Source organism: Pseudophryne corroboree, chromosome 3 (genome assembly GCF_028390025.1).
Source record: "Pseudophryne corroboree isolate aPseCor3 chromosome 3, aPseCor3.hap2, whole genome shotgun sequence".
Lineage (NCBI taxonomy): Eukaryota > Metazoa > Chordata > Amphibia > Anura > Myobatrachidae > Pseudophryne > Pseudophryne corroboree.
Window position 1 is genome coordinate 180677128 of NC_086446.1, and position 15253 is coordinate 180692380.

Here is a 15253-nt window from a genome sequence, read left to right on the forward strand (position 1 = left end):
GTGTACTAAGTAGTGATAAAAGTGGAGAAGTGAGCCAGTGGAGAAGTGGCCCACGGCAACCAATCAGCTGCTCTGTATACTTTTAAAGTATGCAAATTATAAATGTTACGTCAGTGCTGATTGATTGCCATGGGCAACTTCTCCACTGGCTCACTTCTCCACTTTTATCACTGCTTAGTACATGTTCCCCTTAGGCAGTTGCGCATTAGTAAAGCTGGGTACACACATACTGTATCTGATCCTTAGCTGATTGGGTGAAACGCTCCTGATCAGCCGAGCGACACCCTGTGAGGTTGCGGCAGGAGCAGTGAGGTAAGTGTCTCCTATATGGGGATTGAAAGGTCAACAGTGCAGCACATAATGTGCGACATCTCGATCCTGACTTTTGCAGGCGCGTTATAAGCCGTTTATCGGTTAACGCTCCTGCATTGGTACTTCAAACACACCTATAAATAGTCTGTCACTCCCCCAATATCGGGACAATGGGTTGTCCGATACTTGTGTAGGTCTGTACCCAGCTTAAGTCCTTAAGAGTAACAAGAGTACTTGTGCTTCTTAAATGTTGGTTACAACCAAGTTGTAGAATGAGATCCAGTTATTAAACCTACTACTGTACTAGCCCAGGTATGAGTATCTTTCCATTTAACACTGCAAAGAACCTACAGTGCATCCAGAAAGTATTCACAGCGCTTCACTTTTTCCACATTTTGTATGTTACAGCCTTATTCCAAACTGGAATACATTTATTTTTTACCTCAAAATTCTACACACAATACCCCATAATGACAACGTGAAAAAGGTGTTTTTGAGATTTCTCTAACGTCCTAGTGGATGCTGGGGACTCCGTAAGGACCATGGGGAATAGACGGGCTCCGCAGGAGACAGGGCACTTTAAGAAAGAATTTGGATACTGGTGTGCTCTGGCTCTTCCCTCTATGTCCCTCCTCCAGACCTCAGTTTGAATCTGTGCCCGGACGAGCTGGGTGCTACTTAGTGAGCTCTCCTGAGCTTGCTATAAGAAAGTATTTTGTTAGGTTTTTTATTTTCAGGGAGCTCTGCTGGCAACAGATTCCCTGCATCGTGGGACTGAGGGGAGAGAAGCAGCCCTACTCTCTGCAGATAGGTCCTGCTTTTTAGGCTACTGGACACCATTAGCTCCAGAGGGATCGTACACAGAATCTCACCCTTTGTCGTCCGATCCCGGAGCCGCGCCGCCGTCCCCCTCGCAGAGCCGGAAGACAGAAGCCGGGTGAAAGAAGCAAGAAGACTTCGAAATCGGCGGCAGAAGACTCCAGTCTTCATATGAGGTAGCGCACAGCACTGCAGCTGTGCGCCATTGCTCCCACACTACACCCACATACTCCGGTCACTGTAAGGGTGCAGGGCGCAGGGGGGGGCGCCCTGGGCAGCAATTAGAGACCTCTTTTGCAAAAGTTTGCATAATATACAGTTGGGCACTGTATATATGTATGAGCCCCCGCCAAAATTGTACATGAAAGCGGGACAGAAGCCCGCCGTCGAGGGGGTGGGGCTTCTTCCTCAGCACTCACCAGCGCCATGTTTTTTCTCCACAGCACCGCTGAGAGGAAGCTCCCCAGTCTCTCCCCTGCAGTTACACAGTAGAAGAGGGTAAAAAGAGAGGGGGGGCACATAATTAGGTGCAAAAATCAATATAAACAGCAGCTACTGGGTTAACATTAAGTTACTGTGTTATTCCTGGGTTAATAGCGCTGGGGTGTGTGCTGGCATACTCTCTCTCTGTCTCTCCAAAGGGCCTTATGGGGGAATTGTCTTCAGATGAGCATTCCCTGAGTGTGTGGTGTGTCGGTACGTGTGTGTCGACATGTCTGAGGTAAAAGGCTCCCCTAAGAAGGAGATGGAGCAAATATGTGTGTGAGAAGGTGTCTCAGTCGACAACGCCGACACCTGTTTGGATATGTGTAATTAAGTGCTAAGGTGAATTTATTGCACAAAAGATTAGAGAACAGACAGGAAATCGACCCATGTCTGTCCCTATGTCGCAGAGACCTTTAGAGTCTCTCAATGCTCACTATCCAAAATAATAAACACTGATATCGACACGGAGTTTGACTCCAGTGTCGACTACGATAATGCAAAGTTACAGCCAAAATGGCAGAAAAGTATTCAATATATGATTATTGTAATAAAAGATGATTTGCATATCACTGATGACTCATCTGTCCCTGACACAAGGGTACACATGTTTAAGGGGAAGAAAGCTGAGGTAAATTTCCCTCCTCTCATGATGAAAAAGAGCGGGAATCTCCAGACAAGAGACTGCAGTTTCCCACAAAGAATTCTCAGGCAGTAGCCTTTCCCCACTAGGGCCAGGATATGATGGGAATCTTCCCCTAGGGTGTCACGTTTGCCCAAAAGGTAGCCCTGACGTAACAGCTATTCTCAGGGATCCTGCAGATAGCGTGCACATTCTGGTACACTACTCAGACCGGCGATTGTGTCTGCATGGGTTTATAGCGCTGTGGCAGCGTGGACAGGTACCTTATCAGCAGAGATTGAGACCCTAGTATGCATATAGATATATATATGTATATATATATATATATATATATATGTATATATATATGTATATATATATATATATATATATATATATATTAAAGATGCTGTCTTAAGAGATATGTATATATAAAACATGCCCAAAGAGACATGAGTATACTGGGTCCTAGAGTCAAAGCTATGTCGATTTCTGCTTGACGTGTCCTGTAGAATATGCAATGGACAGATGATGCCGACTTAAGAAGCAAATGGAAGGCTGAGGATTGTGTGGAGAATGTGTTCTCGGACCTGGTCTCCACAGCTATAGCTGGTAATTCTGATATTTTGCCTTATATTCCTACACAGCCTAGGAAAGCACGACATTATCAAATGCAGCCTTTCGAATAAAGAAATAAGAAAGTCCGAGGTGCGTCCTTTCTTGCCAGAGGCGGGGGCAGAGGAAAGAAGCTGCACAACACAGCTAGTTCCCAGGAACAGAAGTCCTCCCCGGCCGCTACAAAAATCCACCGCATGTCGCTGGGGCTCCACAGGCAGAGCTAGGCCCGGTGGGGGCACGCCTTCGTAAGTTCAGCCACAAGTGGGTTCACTCCCTGTTAGATCCCTGGGCAATAGATATTGTGTCTCAGGGATACAAGCTGGACTTTGAAAAGATGCCCCCTCACCGACGGCCCTGCCGGCTTCCCCCCACGAGAGGGAAACAGTGTTAACTGCAATTCACAAATTGTATCTTCAGCAGGTGGTGGTCAAGGTTCCCCTCCTTCAACAAGGAGGGGGTTATTATTCGACCATGTTGTAGTCCCGAAACCAGACGGTTCGGTCAGACCCATATTGAATTTAAAATCCCTGAACATATACCTGAAAAGGTTCAAGTTCAAGATGGAATCGCTAAGAGCGGTCATTGCAAGCCTGAAAGGGGGAGATTTTATGGTACCTCGGGGCATAAAGGATGCATACCTTTATGTCCCCATTTATCCACCTCATCAGGCGTACCTCAGAATTGCGGTACGGGATTGTCATTACCAATTTCAGACGTTGCCGTTTGGTCTCTCCACGGCCTTGAGAATATTCAACAAGGTAATGGCGGAAATGATGGTGCTCCTGCGGAAGCAAGGTGTCACTATTATCACGTACTTGGACGATCTCCTCATAAAAGCAAGATCAAGAGAGCAGTTGCTTAACAGCGTATCACTTTCTCTGGAAGTGTAACGGCAACACGGCTGGATTCTATATATTCCAAAGTCGCAGTTGGTTCCTACAGCTCATCTGCCTCTTCTAGGCATGATCCTAGACACAGACCAGAAAAGGGTTTATCTCCCGATAGAGTGATCAGTGGAAACAGGATGCTCCTCAGCTCAATTTTGAGCTTCATGGCAAAGGCTGTGAATACTTATATACATGTGATTTCTCAGTTTTTTATTTTTAATAAATTTCCAAAAGTATAAGAAAAACTTTTTTCAAGTTGTCATTATGGGGTATTGTGTGTAGAATTTTGAGGGGAAAAATTTATTTATTCCATTTTGGAATAAGGCTGTAACATGACAGTTACTAGGTCAACCACTATTGGGCGACATTGACATGGACAAATGGTCGACATATGAAAATGGTTGACACAAGACAGGTCGACAAATTAAAAGGTCGACATGGCTTTAAAAATAATTAAATAGATTTTTAACTTTATCATACTTGACCATCCTTGTGGACTACGATTTGGAATAGTAACCTTGCAGCGCGAGCCATGCACGGGGACGCGGTACACTAATTGGGGTTCCTTGTCATGTTATGGAAAAAATGACACCAAAACCAGTTCAAAAATCCATGTCGATCTTTTCATATGTCGACCTGTCCCATGTCAACCATTTTCATGTGTCGACCATTTTTCCATGCCAACCATGTCGGTGTCAACCTAATGACTGTTGACCTTAACATGGTCGACCATTCATACCAAAACCGTGAGACTTGTTTGCACTATTTATTCTGAGAGCCACCTGTTAAGAAAAGGCAATATTTTTTGAATTTAGTTTTAATATGGTCACAAACAAAACAATTCTTTGTTTCTTGTTGATTTAACATTAAAGAACATTTTTGTTGCCAAAAAGTGCACACCGTAAAATGGGATGTAGTTGCCATCCCGACGTACGGGATGCCAGCGGTCCGGAAAACGGGGCAGGAATCCCAACACCTGTCAGAATGCCAACACTGGAATTCTGACCGCTGGAATCCCGAATGTACAGTAAGTATCGGGGAGGGTTAGCGTTAGGCTGTGGGAATGATGGGTTAGGGTTAAGCAGTGGGAAGGGAGGATTAGGGTTATCTTACTTTCTCACCGTTGTCGGATTATGGCCGTCAGGATGCCGGGGTCGATATTCTGACCGTCTGCATTCTAATTGCCGGGATCCCATACCCAACCCCATAAAATGTAGAGACATTCTAGAAATAAGCATATCACAAATGAATGCTTATGGTCACAAACATTTATTATGTGCTTATAATATTTGCACTATATATGGATCTTATCCCCCAAATCATTAGGTATATATTCTTGACAATATTATAAAATGTACCTGTGTTGCAGAAAGAGCGAGCTTAGGTCACGCAGATCTTTTTGATTGTGTGTGTGTGTGTGTGTGTGTGTGTGTGTGTGTGTGTGTATGTTTTGTGCTCTTTCTTTTACTTGTGTAAAAATGTCTGTTCACATTTTTAATCAGTACTTATAATTTTACCATGGTGTTTGAATAATATTTATACTTTGAACATCAGATGCCGACCTGAAGTTGCATATCAAGCAGGAGCGGTGGAATGCGATGTGTGTTCCAGACCGGCCAGAATTTGTCACCAAGGAAGATGTTGACATTTTCCGACAGGCAAGGGAGCTATCTTTTGAGGTATGTGCTTGCTACAGAGACTTTAAAAAAGTGTGCTACGTGGGATTAAACTTTGAGCGTCTTATTAGTAGCTCACACTAATTGCTGAGAGCAAAGTACTAAATTTTTGCAGTTTAGACTAGTACACCATACAGTTCATACACTAACTAATTATATAGATTAGTAAATTTGATGGTCTGTCAAGTTCCAAATTTCATAGATTCTAAGGGGGTATCCAATTACCTGTGAAGAAACATCGGGCGTGAAAAATTGATGTTTTTTTGCAATTTTTCCCGATGTTTCATCCGTATTTTTTTTACAGGCTATCCAATTTGGTCGCCGGAGATTTGGTTTTGCCTGCCGAAGGCAGATGAAACAAAATACCTCATAGGCCGCGGCTCGCGCCGGCTTATTGGTGTTAACAGGATAGCCCCCGGTGAGACAATTTGATACCCCCTAAATTTGGTGATACAAAGCAATGCAAAGTAACCAAATTGTGACTGAGGGGAAGAAGTCCATGTTCCACCTAAAAAAAAAAAAAAAGTAATTCTGATAAATGCCTTGGATTAGTTAAGCATATATCGTAATGTCCCCTAATAATTATAGCTACATACACCATTTCTTATCTTTAAAAAACATGATATTTTCTGTATGGTCATTAATAATAATAATTAATAATAATTTTATCTATATAGCGCTCTTTCTCCAACAGGACTCAAGGCGCTTTACAGACATGAAAAACAATACACATAATACTGAGGATCTAAGTAATACACCAATAGATAAGCCACACATACATAAAAGAAAACCTTAATCACGTGGAAAGCATAATGCAAGATTGGTGTAGGCATTTTGGGTAAGAACTTCCAAGGGTTGTGTATTCCACCCTCACAAGGTACCAGGTGTGGCAGCCATCTTGGGCGCACAGCGTAGGATTGCCCAGGGTGGAATAGTCTACCCCTTGAAGAGATGACACAAAATGGGGGTGATTTCAGAGTCCTAAAGTTCAGAGTAGGGTTCCAACAAAACCACCAGGTCTATTTTTCATCCCATCCACAAGTGTACTAGATTAGGCAAGCATGTTGGGCGCACTTCGAAGGTTACACTGTGGGAGGTGAGCCAAACAAGGGCCCAGTGCATATATGGGAAAACTGACACTTGTGTATTAGTATGATGTACCCTGTATGTAGGGCGCAATGGCAGGGTGTGCAATCAGTGGAGGTAAACATTACAGGAAAAACACACAGTGGGGTGGAAGAGAAAAGAAAACAAACGGGGTGGGGGGGGGGAATTGCATGTAACCAGTGGCAGAAGGAAAATTGGGATAACATCATTTTAATAATATCATAGTACGGGTGGGTATGAGAATGTGGGGAGCACACTCAGGAGCAATGGAGATGTCCCTGCTGAACCTGGTCCTGGTGCTCTCCCAGCACAGTTCCCTGCTCATCTTGAGGGTTAAGCCCAGGGGCATGTTCTCAGTTGGAGAGGTGGTAAGCCTGGTCCTGGAGATCTCATGGTAGAGGTTAGGAGAGGCCACATAATGATCCTGAGTTTTGTGGTTGTATCGCAGTCCTTCTGTTATCTTGTTGGTTTGTTTGCCTTCTGTTTTCCTTCGGTTTAACACATGTATAACACTGCCATTGATTTTAGCTGCCACTTTATAAGTAGCCACTTCATATACTAGGCACTGCAGCGTCCTATAGGCGTCCTGACCTATACTGAATAAATAAGACTGCGGACATGCGTTCATCCTGATTAAAACCCCGTCCCCCACATAGCAACCCTCCACCTTCTGCAAAAGGTGTAATTAAATCTAACAAATGTAAGGTCAGTAAATCACACTATATCACTATAAGTTCTATGCATAGTACAGATATAAATACACTTAGTACAGCTTTCTAACGTTTTAACCATGCAATGTAAGTTGGAATAGTCTGCAGTATTGTTTACCTAGTAATACTTCAGTATTACATAATATCATTGATATGAGTTCTGTTGGCAACTCTGTTTTGACTTTCCATATAGTTATTCATATTAATTATATCCTTTTCCTCCCATTTTTTTTGTTTTAACTGTTACTTTTTTCTTTTTTTTTTATGACGTTCCCTATCTACCATCTTAACTCTTCCTGTGTGCTCCTTACTGTAAGGGGTGCTTTCAGTAGTGACTAATGGCATAGTAATACCATGGTTGCATCACATTTAATCCCTCTGTTCTATGCATCCCAAGATTGTATTACCCTTTGCAGCCACTACTGCCTGCTACCACTGTGCTTTCTATTAAATGGCATTACGAAGTCCTTTTCTGTCTATTCACAGTTGTATGACATTTGCGTAAGTAGTGTAATTGTTAATGCCTACACTCATAACCCTACATTTATCTGCATTCAATTTCAACTTCTGTTTTCTCTTAAATTATTCCAGAATGATGACCTACTTAAAAAAAAAAAAAAAAAAGAAAAAGTCTCTAATAATATGGATGGATATATCCTAGTTTCCACAAGGGTTGTATTAAAACGTAAAAACATGTACACAAGCTAGCTTCTGCTTATTTGTAAGGCTGCCAATCTTATTTATTATACACTTCTGTTACAATATTTGAATCTATACTTGTTACTAAAATATTCTGTTTTCACTTTGGTTAGAAAATAGGCTGCAAGACTCTAGGTGACCACACTGGGCGTTATCCCTCAGTCATTGAGTTTGGAAAATATGAAATACAGACATGGTACTCTTCGCCTTACCCACAGGAATATGCAAGGTGAGTGCCTGGACATTTCCAGCTTGTTCATAAAAATGTTTAAATTATTGTTTAGTTTGGTTTAGTAACTGAAATAAAAAATTAAATAAAGGGGGGGGGGGGGGGGTCCCACAGCGATACTGTCACTACATAGTTGTTTCAACATATTGCTGTAGTATATTCTGCGCAGAGAATTGTATTTTCCTGAATATTTGAATTTATTAGTGGGCGCTGACCTTTTGCTTTCCCTGCTGAAGCCAAACTAAGTGGAACAGTGGTCCAAACGGACAGTGCAGAGACATTGAATAGCCCAGGTCGGATCCATTCCGACAAATGAATGTCGGAATGGATCCGACTTCAATTGAATATACCCCTTAGGGGTATATTCAATTGAAGTCTGATCCATTCCGACTTTCATTTGTCGGAATGGATCCGACCTGGTCTATTCAATGACATCTCAATTCGACTTTTAAAAAAAAGTTGAATTGAGATGCGGGAGGGAAGACGGGGGAGAGCAGCGGCTATATAGCCTCTGCTGTAGCGCTGCTCTCCCCCGTCTGCCCGTGGTTCTCCCCCGTCTGCCCGTGGCTCTCCCCCGTCTGCCCCCGTCACTCTGCCTCTCCCCATCCCTGCATCACAGCCGCCACTCACGGCAGTGTCCACCCGGCTCCTGCAAGAGAGGTCTCGCTTGCTGGAGCCGGGTGGACGCTGCTGTGAGCGGCGGCTGTGACATCCTCCGGCTACGCGGCTCTCCCTGTCCCCGGTGCGGCTCTCCCCGTCTCTGGCGCTGCTCTCCCCATCTCACTTCGACTTTTTTTAAAGTCGAATTGAGATGGAAGTTTTGGCCCCGTTTTTGACACAAGCACGTTTTTGACACAAGCAGCTATTCCGCCGTTCCACGTGCTTTTCGACAAGTCGAATACCTTGACTTGTCCAAAAATTTGGGCTTAGATTGAATAGGTCGGAACCCCTTTCGACCTAAAAAAGTCGAAAACTGCCGTCTTTTCGACAGACGGCAGCTTTCGACTGCAATTGAATATACCCATTAGTCTCCAATATCCAAAATGTTTGGCACCAGAAGTAAAGCAAATGTGTCACTACTGCAGTCGCGCTCATAAAGTTTTGGATTTTGGATAAAGGAGAAGCAACCTGGATGAATTTTAGTGTTCAGAATTATTTTAGCAATAGTGTTTTGTGTACTTTCTATTATGACATTATAGATGTAATTTGAGAGGTATTTCTTTTTATATTTTTACACTGCCAGGTATGTCACAGTTACCTTTGGACCTCTAGGTTAAACTTTATCTTTCCTACTTAATGTACTATTTTAGTAATAATTTTGTAAATGTAAATGGGGATTGTAATCTTTTAATACATTATTATTTATTGGCACTATGCATACAACTGGGTTTTGGATTACACAGTCAGATTAGCTCCCTGTGTGCCTCCTGCCCTATTATTTCTATGATTAAGTAGTTGGCAGTTGTGATGATGGCTGAAGTGAATTGGCACAGACACAGTTACTGAAAGTGTGGAGGAGATAAAGTCCATTTGAGAAGCTCTTCTTCAGTTAGGCCCAAGGGCGTAGCTACCATAGGTGCAGGGAGTGCAGCTGCTATGGGGCACTGGCTGCCTCCGGGGCCCTGCACTCTCCCTGCACCTATTTGTGCTTCTTTTTATTTACCTTCTCTCCTGGCCGCTCCGTCTCTCCTCACTGTCAGATGCTGGGATTAAGCGCAGCTGTGCTTGCAGGGACATCCCCGGACCACAGCCCTGCCTCCTACCTGTTTAAGTCAGTGAGGAGAGAGAACAGAGCAAGGCCGGGCAGTCCTGCAGAGTAGCCAGCACGCAGGCTCCACCCGCTGTCTGTCCACCATCGGATCGGGGGAAAGAGGTTGAGGGACTGAGCCGCATTCCGGCTCCACCCACTGCCTGTCCACCATCGGATCGGGGGTAAGAGGTTGAGGGACTGAGCTGCATGCTGGCTCCACCCGCTGTCTGTCCACCACCGGATCGGGGGAAAGAGGTTGAGCGACTGAGCCGCACGCACGCCGGCTCCACCCACTGTCTGTCCACCATCGGATTGGGGTAAAGAGGTTGAGGGACTGAGCCGCACTCCGCCTGTATGCCGACTCCACCCGCTGTCTGTCCACCATCGGATCGGGGTAAAGCGGTTGAGGGACTGAGCCCTACGTAAGTAGTCTCTGGCCGGGAAGGGCAGGGGGGGGGGGGGGGGGGGCTGGGGGCCTCATGGAAATTGTGCTATGGGGCCACCAAAGGTGTAGCTATGCCCCTGGCTAGGCCTGATCTACAAGATAATATTGAATAAAATGTGTGTTATGCAGCTGGCATGGAGCAGATTATGTTTTTTAATGTCAAAGTTTTTAATTTGTACAACAATTCTGGCAGGACTGTCTGATCAGAAAAGTAGTATGTGGTAAAATTATTTATTAATGTGTTTGATTCTGATCTTGTTCTGCTTTTTATATATATATATATATTTATATATTTTAATTAGATTACCAAAGCTTTACCTGTGTGAGTTCTGTCTGAAGTATATGAAAAGTAAGACTATACTACTGCGCCATTTAAAGAAGTGTGGCTGGTTCCATCCTCCAGCCAATGAAATCTATCGGAAGGATGATCTCTCAGTATTTGAGGTGAGTGTGCCAATGTGATCTGCTTACTACTGCCAGCTGATTGAGGCTAATGGAAAAGGTGGGCCAACTACCGAAACTTTATTGTCATCATTTTGGTATATGGTGAGACAGTACGGTTCAGTATTAGGCTAGAATATGCTAAATAATATGGGGTTAAATGCGAGCTGCCTGTGGTGTGGGACTTTGTGCGACTCTGCCTGTATTTTTAAAGCAAAAAAAGGGGGGTTTGGGGAAGGCCGCACTGGAAAAAACTGAACAATATATAGATACCTCAGAATTAACGGACACTCTTGGGATATTCTCTCCCTTAATTGGTCAATTGTATACCTACACCAAATTGGTATTATTGGTAACAAAGATTTTGACGGTCAGTGGTACTCCCAAGGGTATGGAAACACGTATCACAAAAAAGACTACAGAGAAGACAAGATAACCCTGGTAGGGAGCACTCTTATCTGAGGTAACACAATAATTTTTAATATTAATGAAACAATCATAAAAGTACACATTTTATTAAATATGCCTTAAAAATTGAAATCTACAAAACCTGTGTGGATTCACTAGTAAATATGTGATCATGTGTGAAAATATGTTGGAAAATATATGTATTCTTATCTAAATGACCTCAGTCAGAAAAATTAAATACGTTAAGGTCCGTCTACGTAATGATTCCCTTAACACTAATGTGTTGAGAAATAAAGATATATTTAAAAATTAAATGGTGTGACCATCATCTTATCAATTGTATAGCCCATATACAGGTTTCTCAGGGCAATTAGTTTGAATCATAGGTCACTGATTGGTTATTTTGATTGGGTCACCTATACAACAGTATAAGGCCCGGTTGTCAAAGAAAAATGTCTGTAGGGCTGTTTGCAACAATACAGTGGACATGGACATACCATCCACCAGCCGTGTGATATTGCCACCTGTGTGAAAAAGTGGTTAGTTTATATTCGATCACACACATATATACTGAATACAGGGGTATGAGGCCCTGGTACTTAGAAACAATTGCCCAAGAGCGACACAATTGCTCTATATCAGATAGTCATGTGCTGATCACTCAGAAACAGAAGCAAAACAATTTGCCTGCAGTATACATCAATCGTAATTTATCGGAGATATGAGGCACATATACCTCAATTACTCAGTAGCTACAAAAGGGTTATAGAATGCTGGAAGTAATGACATATATACCTCAAATTCTCAACAGTCAACTGGCCAAGTTGGGTGCACCTACCCTCTCTCATTCCTCGTCCTATACCGGTTGGCAAGACGGGAGAACAGCAGAAGGGGGGTCATACCTGTATCATGGTCACTTTATACATCTCTTTAGTGTTTAAAGATTCAGTATTGAAACTGTTTGGTAACTGTTGAGCAATTGAGGTACATGTGCCTCACACCTCTAACACGACTGTAATTAAATTTCCAATATCTATTGTATGAACTCAGCATTCTGAAACTAATTGGTAACTGTTGAGAATTTGAGGTATATATGTCATTACTCCAGCATTCTATAACCCTTTTGTAGCTACTGAGTAATTGAGGTATATGTGCCTCATATCTCCGATAAAGTACGATTGATGTATACTGCAGGCAAATTGTTTTGCTTCTGTTTCTGAGTGATCAGCACATGACAATCTGATATAGAGCAATTGTGTCGCTCTTGGGCAATTGTTTCTAAGTACCAGGACCTCATACCCCTGTATTCAGTATATATGTGTGTGATCTAATATAAACTAACCACTTTTTCACACAGGTGGCAATATCACACGGCTGGTGGATGGTATGTCCATGTCCACTGTATTGTTGCAAACAGCGCTACAGACATTTTTCTTTGACAACCGGGCCTTATACTGTTGTATAGGTGACCCAATCAAAATAACCAATCAGTGACCTATGATTCAAACTAATTGCCCTGAGAAACCTGTATATGGGCTATACAATTGATAAGATGATGGTCACACCATTTAATTTTTAAATATATCTTTATTTCTCAACACATTAGTGTTAAGGGAATCATTACGTAGACGGACCTTAACGTATTTAATTGTGTTTTTAAAGCAGCAATCATTTACAAGGCCAAACCAACCTGGTTTTGCCTTGTAAATTATTCCCTCTTTAAAATACAGGCAGACTCGCACAAAGTGCCGCACCTCTGGCAGCTCGCAGACTTATATTTAGCCCATGGTATGTCGATATTCTTGTGTTGACATGTTAAATGTCGACATTATGATCATGTCAATGTTTTGACCCTATTGGCATCTGTGGATGAATGTTGTCATTTTTTTTTATGTCAGCTTATTAATGTCCATGTCAACATTATGAACGTCCACAGCCATTATTTCAGGTCTAGTAAGTATGCTGTAATTAGATGTGCCGTACATGTTATTTTATTAATGCATTTGTGTACACAATGCAAGTTTCTATCAATGACCTATAATGCGCCAATATAACCACTTCCTTACCTCTACTATTACTGTGTATTAGCTTTCAGATTTGATATGAGCTATCAGCAGCAAGTCCGTGTTGTTTTGGAAGTCTTCTTTTATTTGATTTATAAATGGTCAGCCGCAGTTAACACATATTATTATTTTTTACCTTGAATTTCCTTAATTTTGTGGTCAGGCACAGATCTTATTACTCCACACTGCCACTACTTGTCTACTGATATAATAGAGAAATGACATGCAGGAGGAGATGCACTATTCAGCAATTAATATAATGGGCATACTCTCTGTGGACATGGCTGACAGCAAGGCGAGGCTATTCTATGCCATAAGTGATTGAAATTAAATAAACAACTTTATGTGCCCAAGGCAGCATACCCACAGCTTCATGGTGTATTTAAATGAAAGCAGGAAAAGCTTATGCCACATTGTGTTAATACAAACTGATTTAATAAAAAGCCTGGAGAGTGATATCTCCTATTCGTGTCCTCCAATCCAGGGAGGTTACAGAGTACTCCTGTCTAGCACATGACAATGTAGAAATAGCATTCCTCTGTTTGCTGCCTGATCATTTTCTCCAAGTATACAAAACGTTTTCAGTCTTTATTTCTTATACCTAAATTAATTCACAAATAGAGATTTTTTATTTTTCTCTTACGTTCTAGTTGATATGGGTCTTGTACTTTAGTACCATGGGGTATAGATCATGTCCATTGGAGCCTGGCACTTTAAAACTTTAAGTGTGTGTGTCCTGGCTTCTCCCCTCTATGCCCCTCCTACCAGACTCTGTTTAGAAAAATGTGCCCGAGGAGCCGGGTGCACTTCTCTGGAGCTCTAGAGATTTTTTCTTCAAGTTTCATTTTTATTTTCAGGTAGCTCTGCTTGGCAGACAGACTATCTGCTTCGTGGGGCTTAGAGGGGGGACTGAACCAACCTCCTGAGGGTTAATGGTTCATAATCCCAGCTGACAGGACACTGAGCTCCTGAGGTACTGATCACATATCGTTAGTATGTGTGCCCAAGACAGCAGCTAGCCGCCACCCTCTAACAGATGTCGAAGTTACAAGGTGCGTTGAGTGTTACACTGGGGTCCCGGTTAGCAGGTCCCCAGTGCAATTTTGGCGGCAATCACGCGGTGGTCACGGGCCCTAAGCTGCGGTGCCCGCCGCGGACTAACTGGCTCAGGGCTGTTGCCCCGCAGTGCTCATTGTCTCAAGGCTTTGTGTGTACTGTACAATGCATATTCTACTACGTGGCCAGTATAAACTATGGTAAGGTCTGTGACCCATTACAAGGGGCCTTGCCTCCCGGAGCGGGACCAGCAGCGGGAAGGCGCCATTTTCCTGCTGCTGCTGATCTTCAAGGCAGCATGCACGCTGCTCCTCCAGGACCCACGCTGCTACAGACTGTAAAACTGGTACGTGGGGGTCATAGAAAGGGGGGCGCACGCCAGGAGTAGCGCCGCTGCACTAATATCAGGTCATACACATATTTCTGCACACTGTGGTGTTGTGTTTCTGTTTGCTGGTGTCCGCTCCTCAGTGTCACTACAGGGGCTCTCTAGGGTCTGTGTCATACTTGCCTACCTGACCCTCTCCATGAGGGAGAAAATGCTCTGTTCCTGGACTTTCCTGGTAATGTATGATTGCCATCACCTGTGGTGAGCTAGTTAATTGATAAGAAAGGTGTTTCACCACAAGTGATGGCAATTATACATTACCAGGAAAGTCCAGGAACAGAGCATTTTCTCTCTCATGGGCCAATATTTACTAAGAATTCGAGTTTGTCCGATTTGTGTTTTTTATTCAAAGTCCAAATCCGGGAATTCACTAAGCACAAATCTCGGCAGTGTTTGGACTATTCGTAATGGTTTGATTTGCAAAGTTCCGAAATACGAATGAATAGACCATCGGTCAAACGCGGCTGATATTTCATACAATACGGGCATTCACTATTCATTCGTATTTGGGTGTTCGTTTCTGAGTGCTCAAGTGCGGGT

The 15253-nt window shown here is 43.0% G+C and overlaps 1 protein-coding gene across 10 annotated transcripts in view; it reads left to right on the forward strand.

Moving 5' to 3' along the window:
• KAT6B (lysine acetyltransferase 6B) overlaps positions 1-15253 on the forward strand; it is a 340449-nt gene that overhangs the window by 245012 nt on the left and 80184 nt on the right. For all 10 annotated transcript variants that reach the window (XM_063958656.1, XM_063958655.1, XM_063958654.1 and 7 more), the window contains 3 exons: positions 5296-5420; positions 8047-8162; positions 10660-10801. In XM_063958656.1, coding sequence (XP_063814726.1) covers positions 5296-5420; positions 8047-8162; positions 10660-10801 — 383 coding nt within the window. The remainder of the gene's footprint in view (positions 1-5295; positions 5421-8046; positions 8163-10659; positions 10802-15253) is intronic.